The sequence below is a fragment of the Hordeum vulgare genome, chromosome 7H, assembly GCF_904849725.1.
Source record: "Hordeum vulgare subsp. vulgare chromosome 7H, MorexV3_pseudomolecules_assembly, whole genome shotgun sequence".
NCBI classification, from domain to species: domain Eukaryota; kingdom Viridiplantae; phylum Streptophyta; class Magnoliopsida; order Poales; family Poaceae; genus Hordeum; species Hordeum vulgare.
Window position 1 is genome coordinate 61,475,196 of NC_058524.1, and position 13,640 is coordinate 61,488,835.

At 51.9% G+C, this 13,640-nt stretch overlaps 1 protein-coding gene across 1 annotated transcript; it reads right to left on the minus strand.

The window, feature by feature from the left end:
- Window positions 1–8,288: 8,288 nt before the first annotated feature.
- On the minus strand, window positions 8,289–11,691 carry LOC123411482 (putative leucine-rich repeat receptor-like serine/threonine-protein kinase At2g24130). Its single transcript, XM_045104436.1, has one exon. It carries the CDS (start codon window positions 11,526–11,528, stop codon window positions 8,430–8,432), a length of 3,099 nt encoding a protein of 1,032 aa, XP_044960371.1. The 5' UTR covers window positions 11,529–11,691; the 3' UTR covers window positions 8,289–8,429.
- Between the last annotated feature and the right edge of the window lie 1,949 nt (window positions 11,692–13,640).

Genomic DNA, 13,640 nt, shown 5'->3' on the forward strand with positions numbered 1-13,640 from the left:
GACATAAAACATAGGGTGCCTTAGAGAAGGCTAGCACAAAAGATACAAAGATCGAACGAGGCGAGGCCTCCTGCCTGGTAACCTCCTAACTACTCCTGATCATCAGCGGCCTCCACGTAGTAGTAGGCACCGTCGGGGTAGCAGTCGTCGTCGGCGGGGACCTCCATCTCCTGGGCTCCATCATCTGGTCGCAGCAAATGGATCAAGGGGACAAAGGGGGGAGCAAAGCAATGGTGAGTACTCATCCAAAGTACTCGCAAGTCTTACATCAGAACTATTCTAAGTATGCATCAGTATCAAAGGGGGGTGTTATATGTGGACTGACTGCAGCAATGCGGGAATAGAGAGGGAAGACCTAGTCCTATCGAAGACTAGCATCTTCAAGGTCTTGCAGCAATAGACAAGAGTAGAACAGGGGTAAAACATAATAGTCATATTGTTGCAACAATATTAAAGTGAGGTCACGCCTAAAGATCCCCCCTCGACTCCCTGCGAGGAAGCAATCCCGAGGCAAACTAATGATCCAGTTAAGTAACAATTGTAGTTGTATAAGATCGGGGCACAACTCCAAGTCGTCCTGTAACCGTGGACACGGCTATCCGAATAGTTAATTTCATCCCTGCAGGGGTGCACCACATGTCCCGTCACGCTCGATAACACTCTGGCCGGACATACTTTTCTGGGTCCTGCCCGGCCTCGGAATATGGACACGTCACAGCCCCACCTAAGACTAATCAGAGAGGTCAGTCCGCCGGTCTAAATCCTAAGCGCAAAGGGTTCATGGGCCCAGTTCCCCTCCGTGCTCCTGCACGATGCGAGGGCGGCCGACGTCAGTCCTAGCATCCCTTAATCACAAGCGCAATGCATCTCGGGACCACTCGGGCGCGCGCCACTACGATTGCTGACATCTGAAAAGCTTCGGCTGATACCGCGACGCCGAGTACCCATAATTCTTCCCGCGTAGCCGGTTAGTGCGAAAAGGTCTCCGACCAACCCAGATCAAACACCCAAATCCATTAACATTTTAATTAGGCCATCAACACAGTCTCACGGGAATCCACCCGTCTTACAACTAATCACCAATGATCCCAGCAACATGGTCGAGTAACTGTGTGGTTGTACCATCGGGGGGAATCCGAGGTATCACCCTCGTTGGATTCCGAACGATGCATCCGTCAAGGTGGGCTTAGAGGAATCACCCTCGAGGGTCCCACACTTGAGGGGTTGTACGACAGAGGCATCGTCGGGAATGGTGAAAGAGGAATCACCCTCGATAACCACGACCGACTAGCTATACTACAGAGATATCATCAGGAGTACTTAGCGAGGTGTCACCCTCGGTACCCGATAGTATCTCTGTAGCTCGTACAACTAAGGGGGTGTATGTGCTGTGTCGGGTCTGGCTCGTCGATCAGGGATCGAGATTTGAGAACAAGCGGGGCAACTGAACTACGGGGTCAGAGGGGATGACTGCTCCACCTATACTAAGCATATTAAAGGTACATGACTGAAAGTAGCAGTTCATCAAAAATAGGCTATGCATCAGATATAGGAGCTAACTACAACAGTAGCAAAATACTAATGCAAGCAGTAGGAAGAAAGACATAGACGATATAGGAATGATCAAGGGGAGGTTTGCTTGCCTTGCTGCTCTGCGGCAAAGGACTGATCAGCAGGGTCATAGATGTACCCCGCAGCAGCGTCAGTCTCGGGGTCTGCCGCTAAGAAGAGGGGAAGAAACAATAAATAATAGCAATGGTGCAACACAAAGCATGACATGGCAAGATGCAGGCTAGACATGAGCTAACGCAGCAACATCCGTCATAGACGGGTCGGAAGAATATATGACGATATTTTCCGGGTCTCGGGCTACTACCGGTCATACTGGAAAATGATGAAAATGTTCCATGTTTGCTATGCTAGAGACGCGTGACACACAAATGGACAGTGTATCCGGGTTCGTCTCGTTCTGCTGATCAACTTTCATGCGGAAAATATTTTGATCTGACTTACGGATTACTTAATATTAATTTTTAAAGTTTTATTCAATAATTAGGAATTTAAAACATATTTAATTAATTTAATAAAATGTTATTATGACATCAGCATGATGTCATGCTGACATCAACACTTGACCGGTCAACTGACCAGTGGGTCCCGAACGTCATAGGCACACGTTTTAATTAAGATTAAATATTAATTAATCAGATTAATTTAGTGAGGGACCCACGCGGCATTCTCTATTAGGTTAATTCATTATTCTAATTAACAGATTATCTTATATATCTATTTAACTAATTCATTAACTAATTCATTAATTATTATATCTAATTATTTATTTATTTAATAAAAAAATATACCTTTATTGTTATTATTTTCTTAACAACGGGTGTGGGGCCTCCGTGAGAGTGGGAGTGAGGGGTTTGGCCCCACATGGCAATGGGCTAACGGCCACACACACACATATCTCTTGTACACACATCTTATACACACACATATACCATATACATAAATAATACATTTTATTACGTACATGCATATAATAATACATACATACGTACATGCTTTATACATATATCATTTTTTTCTCTCTAACTCTTTCTCTAACCTCTGTGCTAACAGACAACCTCTCACAGAACCTTCTCATCTCAATAGAAAGAGGAAGGAGACAACCTCCACCTATACGACCCTAACGGTGCCGGAATGTGGCGGAGTTCGCCGGAACGGATCCGGAGCGGAAAAAGGGAGGGAAGGGTGTTCTCATCGAGCCCTGTAGATGTGCAAAAACGGGCTCGGGGGAGGCTTGATGGAGATCGGCGTCGGCGTAGGGGAAGCTTCGGGACGGGGCGGATCCGGCGTGATGGAGCGGTTCCGGTGAGCTTGTTGACGAGGAGGCCGGTCGTGTGACGAGGAGGGGCCGGCCGGTGGCGCAGGTTGCGGAGGGCCGGCCGGTGCGGAGGTCGTCGTGGCGCCGCCGAGGAGGTGCTCTGGCAACGGGGAGTGAGGCCGCCGGGGAGGCGCTTGCCGAGGAGGAGGGGCGAGGTGCAGGGGTGGTCCTCCTCGGACCCGACGGGATCAGGGACCGACGGGAGGGCCGAAGGGGAGGTGAGGTGGGGGGCCGCCGGAGTGGGAGGGCTCGGCCGGCGCGAGGTGCAGGGAGGGCCGACGGTCGAAGGGACTGTGGGGGGGTTGGGATCTGGCGGATGAGGAGGCTCGGGAGGAGGGAGGGGCCGACAGGGGATGGGTGTCGGTCGGCCTCCATGGGAGGACGAGGGGGAAGGGGGTGGATCGGGAGGAGCGGGGGACGTGGGGGCCTCGTGGGGTGGGGGGTCTCGTGACCGAGAGGGAGAGAAGCCTCTCGGTGGGGTTGGTGCGGTGAGGCTACCGAGAGAAGGGGGGACGTGGGGATCGCTGAGGGTCGGTAGGTGGAGGGGGGCTCGTGGGGTTTGGTAAGCGAGCGGGAGGCGTGAACCTCTCGCGGCGGCGGCACGGAAGCGAGGGGAGCCGGGGGGGTTTGGTCGCTAGGGTTCCCGGGAGCCTGGCCGGCTGGGCCAACTTGGCATAGTTGGGCGAGGGGGGTCTCCCTTGTTTTTTTTATATTATTATTATTATTTCTTACTATTATTTCATTTTACTATTAAACCTTATTTACGTTCTTTTACAATTTAGTATATATATTTTTAATTCTTTCTTTTATTTATTTATTTTCATTTTCATTTCTTTTTCTTTCTTTTACTTTGTGACATTCTATTATTATTAGTATTCTTTATATATATTTCTTTCTGTTTTAACTATACAAGACTTTTAATACCATTAAAAATGTCCGATTCATTTTTATAACCTATTAGGGAATTTCGATAACTCTCCCGACATTTTTACTTAACATCACAAAATGTTTCTCGTTCGATTTTATTTTTAAATTTCGAATTCGACTTGGTTTTCGACTAACACGAGATCAACGATAGAATTTATGATGACGTGGCTTCATTAGCGTGGGATTACTGTCGCTGGACTATAGGGGTTACTGTAGCACAAATCCGGGGATGTCACATTATGTCGCATAGGAAACAAAAAAAACTACCCTCACCAAGATCAATCTATGAAGACTAACATCTACGAGAGAGGGAGTGCATCTACATACCCTTATAGATCGTTAAGCGGGAAGCGTTAAGAAACGTGGTTGATGTAGTCGAACGTCTTCGCGATCCAAAACGCAAGACGTCTCGCGATCCAATTACGATCTAGCGTCGAACGGACGACACCTCCGCGTTCAGCACACGTACAGCTCAATGACGATCTCTGCCTTCTTGATCCAGTAAGAGGGAGCGAAGAGGTATATGAATTCTCCGACAGCACGACGGCATGGCAGCGGTGTTGGTGGATCTGATCCGACAGGGCTTCGTCGTGCACTACCTAATCGATCTAGAGGTGGAATAAATTAGTGGAGGGAGAGAGAGCTGCATCGTGGCTTAGGGTTGGCTGCCTCTCTCCTCTCCACTATATATAGGAGGGAGGGAAGGCGTGGCGCCCTAGGGGAAATCCCTAGGGTTGTCCGGCGACACCCAAGAGGAGGAGGAGTCCTCCTCCAATTGGGTTTGGTGGAGGCGCTAGGAGGGCTCCTCCTCCTAGTCGGATTCCTCCTCACCTCCTCAATTCGGGTGCACAGGCCCATAGGGGTTGGCTGCCCAGCTTACCAGGGGCTGGTGCGCCACCTCTTAAGCCTATGTGGCCCCCGGGGTGGGTGGCCTCTCCCCGTGAACCCTCGGGACCCATTCGTCACTCCCGGTACTTTATCGACAGTGCCCGAAACCTTTCCGGAACCCGTATACCTCTTTCCTATATATCAATCTTCGTCTCCGGACCACTTCAGAACTCCTCGTGACGTCCGGGATCTCATCCGAGACTCCGAACAACCTTCGGTCACCAACATACATAATTTAACTATACCAAAACGTCACTGAACCTTAAGTGTGCAGACCCTGCGGGTTCGAGAACTATGCAGACATGACCGAGCCACTCTCCGGTCAATAACCAATAGCGGGACCTAGATGCCCATATTGTCTCCTACATATTCTACGGAGATCTTTATCGGTTGAACCTATATGTCAAGGATTCAGTCAATCCCATATGTTGTTCCCTTTGTCCATCGGTATGTTACTTGTCCAAGATCCGATCGTCGTTATCTCCATACATAGTTCAATCTCATTACCGACAAGTCTCTTTACCCGTCCCGTAATACAAGAACCCATGACTAACTACTTAGTCTCCATACATAGTTCAATCTCATTACCGACAAGTCTCTTTACCCGTTCCGTAAGGATCGTCGTTATCCCATATGTTGTATTACTGAGTGGGTCCTAGAGATACCTCTCCGTCATACGGAGTGACAGATCCCATTCTCGATTCACGCCAACCTAACAGACACCTTCAGAGATACTTGTAGAGCACCCTTATAGTCACCCAAGTTATGTTGTGACGTTTGATACACAGAAGGCTTTCCTCTGGTGCCCGGGAGTTGCATGATCTCATGGTCATAGAAACATATACTTGACATTAGAAAACAGTAGCAATAAACTAACAAGATCCTATGTTACATTCATAGTTTGGGTCTTGTCCATCACATCATTCTCCTAATGGTGTGATCCTGTTATCAAATGACAACTCATATCTATGGTCAAGAAACCTTGACCATCTTTGATCAACGAGCTAGTCCTCAAAGGCTTATTAGGGACAGTGTGTTGTCTATATATCCACACATGTATTTGAGTTTCCAATCAATACAATTCTAGCATGGATAGTAAACGATTATAGTGAACAAGAAAATATAATAATAACTAACTTATTATTGCCTCGAGGGCATATTTTCAACGGTCTCCCACTTGCACTAGAGTCAATAATCTAGTTCACATCACTATGTAATTCACACCCAATGAGTTATGGGGTTTATCATGTTTTGCTTGTGAGAGAGGTTTTACTCAACGAATCTGAACCTTTCAGATCCGTGTGTGCTTTACAAATCTCTATGTCATACTGTAGATGCTGCTATCACGCTTCATTTGGAACTATTCCAAAGCAGTGCTCCAATATACGAATTCAGTCTGCTACTCACAGTCATCCGGATTGGTGTCAAAGCTTGCATCACTGTCGACCGCCTCGTCCGGTGGCGGCAGGCCCCGGCCGCCTTGCCTGGTGGCGGCAGGTGACACATGTTAGCTGGCGCGCCTGTCGCCACGGGGGGTGGGGGTCTTTCCTGCGAAATGACGCTGCAACTGGTCCTTTCCAGCAATTGGAGTCAGCCCTTGGTCCTTTTGCACAAAAAATCCATTTAAGGGCATCTTTGATTTGCAAGATTTTGAAAATGTAGGAATGGAAAAGCATAGGATTGTAGTGGCATGCCTGCTTGAATCCTATAGAATTAGCGAGAAACGTTCGATGCCAAAAAAATCAAGGGAATTGTAAAAAAAAGTTGGAGTGGATGCTAGATTTCATATGAAACGTAGTAAAACGATTTCATAAAAAAAATTCCCATGGGATCTAATCCTATGAATGAAAAGGCCAACATAGGAAAAAATCTTAAGGATTCCAGTCCCCGAGAAACATATAAAATTCCTTTAAATCAAAGGAGCCCTAACTTTTATTATCTTACAGAGCTATATTTGTATTCTTGTGAAGTAGTTTTATTTCTTGTTCTAGTTAAAGCGGTCATTAAGTGTGCGTAGAATTGTATCAGTGATCAATAGAATTTGAGAGAATTTTAGTTATACTTTCAACTCCTCGTTGGGTTTGATTTTATTTATCGAAAAGGCTACAACTGACCCGCTACATTTCTGGGTTATCAAGGAGCGGGTTGGCAAAATTATTCTCTGTTGCAACCCTAGTTGTGGATTTGGCCCGAGGGGCCACGTCTAGCCGTCGGTCCATATGATATTGTCACGACCTTGTCGGCAAATGCAGGTTGTTGCCGTGAGCGTTGCAGTTGACCTAAACACCATTGTTCGTACTCGCTACTTGACGCCACTCCTCATGTTGCGCCCGTGACTTTCACTGTCGGACCTCATAAATATCTGAGCCACTACGCCCTGCGCCGTCATTTGTAGCTCTCTCATCGCTCTGAGTGCGGGTTCAACAAAGACATAGGGGTGGGAATCCGAATTGTTGAGATGTCACTCCTAGTGAGGCGGATGTGGAGAGGCTACACCGAGTTGCGGTCATAACACCATGGCGTCGATGCGGCAAATAGGACGGCAACCCCTTGTGTGGAGAGGGTACAAGGATACAACGGAGGTAGGTGGTGTGCACACTGGGTGAAGTGTTCCGGTCAACAGTCGTCTAGCCGCCTCTCTTGTTCCATTCAGTGGACAACATAAAGAAGAGGGGCCAAGAAGGGGTGCGGGGTGGAGGTGAAGGTGCGGTGTATGACATGGATGCACAAAGGAGGCTGGTAGAAGAAGAGGAGCCTTGGTGAAGGGAACGAAGGGTAGCGATGGCGCATCGTTTGTGCCAAGGGGAGCGAATAATTAGAGAGACGACGTCCTTTAAAGGGGAGCAGCCAATTAGAGGGGCGACGTTAGTCAAAGGGGACCAAACGGAAGGGAGGATATGCGCATGGAATCCACTTCAATACTGATTGTGAGGGCCCACGTGCTAGTGACTCGCTTGTGTGAGATATCCCAAGAGGATACAAGGGGTACGACCAAGTCAAAATTATGAATCGAATTTCAAATGTAAAACCTCAATTGAATGGGAGGGCTTCAAAAAGAGGGAGCTTAGTAAAGTTAAAGATGGTTTAGATCCGCCCTCATGAATCACTATGAAGTATTAATTCTTTTATGTAAACTTTTGAATTTCATAAGTTTGTGTTCATATTATGATTATTACTCAACATTAATACGTATGACGTTTGTGTTCAATCATGTATAATGAAGATATCATATTTTGGTATCGTTTAATACTAGGAGTAGATTTTGTTCTTATTCACATGTTAATTTTATAAGAGTGCTTAGAACTCATCTAGATGAGATATAGTTTGATCTCATTTATATGGAAAATAAAAAAAGATACAACCACTTCAGCACACATGCCACTTAAAGTATGACATTCAATGTTATAAAAGGTGAATGAGACGTAACTAAAACTTAGTTATGTCTCATTCACCTTTTATAGCCGTTGAATGTGATACTTTAATATGCATGTGTGTTGATACGATTGTATCTGTTTTTGTTTTTTTATATGAACAAGATCAAATTATATCTTATCTAGATGAGTTCTAGCCATTCCCATTATTTAAACTGAAGTAAAAAAATGAAAGACACAAACGACTCAAAAAAGTGAAGGATCACAAATATTCCGTGTACAAACTAGTACTAGCTAGAACAAGAGTTGATCACTAGTCATTTTTCTTTAACTAATCTTGAATTTACAACCACATGTCAGAACGATGAATCCGTGGTGGAGCAGGACCCCTCGCTGACAGTCATCGCCACCGACGCAGCCGCGCCGCCGTGCTTGGCGAGGTCCTCCCTGAGGAGGGCGATCTCATGGCACACCTCCACCATGGTGGGCCGCAGCGGCGGCGAATACTCGGTGCACGCGACCCCGACGTCGATCAGCTGGGCCACGACGTCGTCCGCTTGCATCGTCGCCGAGAACATCGCCTCCGCCAGCCATGACTGCGCGACGATGGCGGCCACGTCGTGCCGCCTGACCCAGTCGTGAAGCGTGAGCCCCTCCTGGAAGAGCACGTTGGTCGGCCGCTTCCCGGTGATCAGCTCCAGCAGCAGCACGCCGAAGCTGTACACGTCGCCTTCCGTCGACGGGTGGCCTCCTAGCCCGTACTCTGGTGCGATGTACCCCACGGAGCCTTGCAACAATCCGGTGATGGAGTCGCACGGATCGGCAGAGCCGGTGATGTTGTCGTCGTCACCGTCGGTGGCGTCCTTGACCAGCCGCGCGATGCCGAAGTCGGCCACGACGGCCGTCATGTCGTCGTCGAGGAGCACGTTGCTGGGCTTGAGGTCGCAGTGCACGACGCGGACGGGCGCGTAGTGGTGCAGGTACGCGAGCCCCTCGGCGACGTTGCCGGCGATGGCGACCAGCCGCGCCAGGTCCATGCCACGGGCTGGGACGCCGTCGCGCGGGTAGAGGCGGCTCTCGAGGCTGCCGTTGGTCATCAGCGGGAGCACCAGCGCGTGGAAGTCCGGCTGGCTGCACGTGGTGACCACGCGCACCAGGTTCCGGTGCCGCGTCCGCCGCAGCACGTCGCACTCGCGCTTGAAGCTACACGAGACCTCGCCGCCTCCGGTCTTCGGGTCGAGCACCTTCACGGCGACGCGCGTGCCGTCGCGGAGCGTCCCCTCGTAGACGCGCCCGAACCGCCCGGCGCCGATGAGGCTCGACTGCTCGAACCCGCCCGTCGCCTCGGAGAGCTCCCGGTGCGAGATCCTCGGGTGGTCGCCCCTCTCGATCGGCTCGTCGCCGCCGTATGAAAGCAGCGTGGAGCGCCGCCCGTCTCGTCCCACGCTCGCGCTCGCCGTCCTTGCCACCGCGCGGCACGCGGCGAGCCCGATGATAGCCACCGTGAAGCTCGCGACCGTGACGGCCACGGGCACCACCACCCGCCGGTTATGGAGCACTCTGCGCTTCGCGCCGCCGCACCTAGCCAAGCCAGGCGCCATCGACGCCGACCGCGCGCACATCCCAACATCGCCGAGGAACGCGTCCGCCGGAAGGCCCGCGAAGGCCCCGCCGATCGGCACCTCGCCGGAGAAGCCGTTGTAGGAAAAGTTAGCAAGCAGCAGCGACGCCATATTCTCCAAGGACCGAGGCAGGGCCCCCGTGAGGCCATTGCAGGACACGTCGAGGACCTGCAAGAGCTGGAGCGAGCCGAGGGTCTCCGGCAAGCCGCCTCCGAGCGCGTTGGCGGAGACGTCGAGGGACTCGAGCATGACGCAGCCGCCGAGCTCCGGCGGGATCGTGCCGGAGAGCCGGTTCGACGACAGGTTGAGCACCTGCAGCGTACCCATCTCGCCGATGGTCGCCGGGATCGCGCCGGACAGCAGGTTGTTAGAGAGGTTGAGGTAGAACAAACCGCTCAGCCCCGACAAGCCAGCCGGGATCACGCCTTGCAGCATGTTGTGCGAGAGATCGAGCTTTAGCAGGTTAACGCACTGCACGATGCTCGGAGGAATGGCGCCGGCGAGCTGGTTCTGCGAAAGATCGAGGAGCCCGAGCCGCTGGAACGAGCCAAGGGACGGCGGGATGTTGCCGGAGAGCTGGTTGTTCGAGAGGTGCAGTCGCTCGAGCCGCTGCAAGCGGGCTAAGTCCGGCGGGATGGAGCCGTTGAGGAGGTTATGGGAGAGGTTGAGGGTGGTGAGGTTGGCGAGGTCGGAGAGGTTCGCCGGGATCGGGCCGAAGATGTTGTTGAACTCAAGGTGGAGCTGCCTGAGGCCGGGGGAGAGGCGGCCGACGACTGCCGGGATCGTGCCGGGGAGGTCGTTCCCGGCGACGCCGAGCTCCCTCAGGCTGGTGCAGTTGGTAAGCGAGGCGAAGAACGGCTCGAGGTCGGTGTTGTTCCGCGGGCTCCTGAAGTAGTTGAACGACAGGTACAGAAGCTCCAGGCTCTTCATGCCGCCGAACATGCCGTCGGACGGCAGCTCGCCGTCGAGGAAGTTCGTCTCCAGCAGCAGCCACCGGAGTTTTGTCGAGTTGGACAGCGCTGGCGGGATGCTGCCGTTGAGGTTGTTGGACCACAGCACGAGGAACGTCAGGTTGGGGAGAAGGCAATCCGGCCGGATGGGGATCGCGCCGTCGAGATTGTTAGACGACATGTCAATGTACTGCAGGGCGGTGAGGTTGCAGAACATGGCCGCCGGGATGGGCCCGGAGAGGTTGTTCCCGCCGAGGTTGAGGTATTCCAGGCCCCGGACACGCGCGAGCTCCAGCGGGATCGAGCCCCGGAACTCGTTCTGGGCGAGGCTGAGCTGCTTCAGCCGGGAGAGCTCCCCGAGCTCCGGCGGCACGGGCCCGGCGAAGGCGTTCCCGGAGAGATCGAGCGAGCTGAGCCTCGAGAGGTTGCCGAGCTCCGGCGGGACCGTCCCGGCGAGCGTGTTGGACGACACGTCGAGGAACTTGAGCCGGGATAGGTTCCCGAGCTCCGGCGGGACGCCACCGGCGAAGAGGTTGCCGGAGAGGTTGAGCACCCTGAGGTGCGAGAGGTTGCCGAGCGCGGGCGAGACCTCGCCGGCGAGCTTCTGCTCTCTCAGCACCAACTTGACGACACGCCGCGTGGCCGCGTCGCAAACGACGCCCGTCCAGTTGCACGCGTCCGGGGAGGCTCCCCAGCCGGCGAGCACTCCCTTGGGGTCGTCGGACACGGCGGACTTGAAGGCCAGAAGCGCGGACCGGTCGCCCTCCTCCGACGTGGCGCCGACGCTGGCCACGGGAGTGGGGCTTGCGCCGTGGAAGAGGAAGAGGGAGAAGACGAGGAACGTGGACGCAAGGTGAACTGTGGTGGTCGGCGTGGCCGCCATGAGAGCGCGTGCTAGCTCGTGCGTGGCGCTGGCACTGCTGGGGTTATAGCTAGGTACGTAGCTGGAGCTGAAGCTCACATCGGAGCTAGGCAGCCGGCTAGGTTGGTGATAGCAACGTCTGGTGCACAGCGCGGGGTTTTAAAGGACGGAGAAGGAGGATCGACCGCCGGCGTCCTGCCTAACTGCCGTCCAGCGGCGGCCGTTAATCGCACATTGCGCTGGCGGCAAGCAAGGCTTTTGACTCCCCGTACGTGACGCGCGGCGCGGCGTGAGTGGGTGAGAGCCTGCGCTGCGTGCATGCCTGGCTGAAACGTGGTGCCGGCCTCGCGGTTTGGAATTGGATACGCTCGACGAGACGACGACGGTGGTCGACGTCATCTAATCGGATGCGACTAATTGGCGTCTCAAATCAGAGGCTAGTAATTAAGGTATGAGGAGTAGGGGGAGACGAGAGATCTACGACGGCGCTGGACGTAATCATGTGTGCGTGCATGCGTACAAGGTTTTGACTTTTGAGGGTTCGTCACTTCATGCGCGACCCGCTGGAGATTTGCACGCGCTTAAATCTCCCAAATGTAAGCCCAAGCTCTACTAACTTGCTGGCTTTTAGCCGAGCCTCGTGTTTGTGGTGTGGACTTATATACATTACTCAAGAATATGCGTGGTCATCTTCCTTTCTTTCTAGCCTCTGTTGCACCTATCCTTCACGCGCACATCCTTTTTATTTGCAAGATTAAGGATCTTAGATCCATTCCAAGGGCATCTCTAACCCTCTTTGCCCTAGAGCATCTTATCCGCTAAAATCTTGTACCGTAACATCGTTTTAAGGTTCACGGAAGGTGCTTTTCTTTTCTTTCTTTCTTTTTTGCGGAAAAACTTTTAACCTATTCATCTTCAGACGAAACAGACTCCATAAATCTGGTACTGCATATTTAAAAGCGTCTTCACGCTAGAAAATAGTTCAACAACAACCATTGTGCATACATATCAAATCAAATATATATATATATATATAATAATAAAGTGGCTATTGCTTTCGTTGAAAAACCCACCGTGGTATTTTTATAAAAAAAAACCCTATAATTTTTGTTATTCAACCCGTGCTCCATCATTTATCTGCAACGGAAAAGAAAAAACGATTCGCTGCAAAAATTATACCCGTACGCGTCGCCTCCTCCCGTCGACCCTGGGCCACCCTGGCCTGTGTCCAGGCCGCCGCCACACCACTCGCCGTCGCGGTCGACCTCAACCGCCATCGCTGTCGATCTCAACCCACCCGCCTCCGCGGCTGTACCTCTCCCCGCTCACTGCCCCTGTTGCGGCGCTCGAGCGCATCGCGTCGACCCTGGTCCACCCTGGCCTGTGCCCAGGCCGCTGCCACAACACTCGCCGCCGCGGCCGACCTCAACCACCATTGTTGTCGATCTCAACCCACCCGCCTCCGCGGCCGTACCTTTGCCCGCTTGTTGCCCCCGTTTCGGCGCTCGAGCACAGCTTCTGGATCAAATCAACACGACAGCTATAGTGATTGTGGATGATGCGTCTGCTCGATGCAGAACGGCGACGGCGCGCGAATAAGGCGCGGCGAAGCGAAGTACTTGCAGGTGGAGGCGGGCCTCCATGGCTCACACGGGGAACTCCGAGGTTATGACACGGCAACGGCGACTCCTTATGGCCAGATAGAGGCGCCTAACCCTTGCTCCCCTCATCGTATCCCCTCCTCCGGCAGGAACTCATCATCTGGTGAGATCCCCTCCCCATGCCTCCAACCGTGTGCCAAGCACCGGCAAGAAATTTTGTTTTGTGGGGATTTGTTTGCTGATGAATGAACGTATTGAATGTAAGATTGTATTGTTGTAGAGACAGAGAATGAAACACCACCTTCAGTTTGTCATCTGATCCCACATTCTCTACCCCATGAGTGAAATAAGATAACAGTCCATTGATCAATTCACGTAGCCTCTTTGTTTTGCTTTGTTTGTCCCGCTTAATTTTTCATCATGGCGGAATTAACAATGGACGGGTTTATTTTTCAACAAAATAGGATAGGACTGACTACATTAGTTAGTTAGCTTATTATTTTAATAAATCAAAATGATTATAAAAAGATTA

What these genes read in the sequence shown, in the direction of transcription:
- LOC123411482 (XM_045104436.1), bottom strand. Translation starts at nt 11,528, where the DNA reads ATGGCGGCCACGCCGACCACCACAGTTCACCTTGCGTCCACGTTCCTC.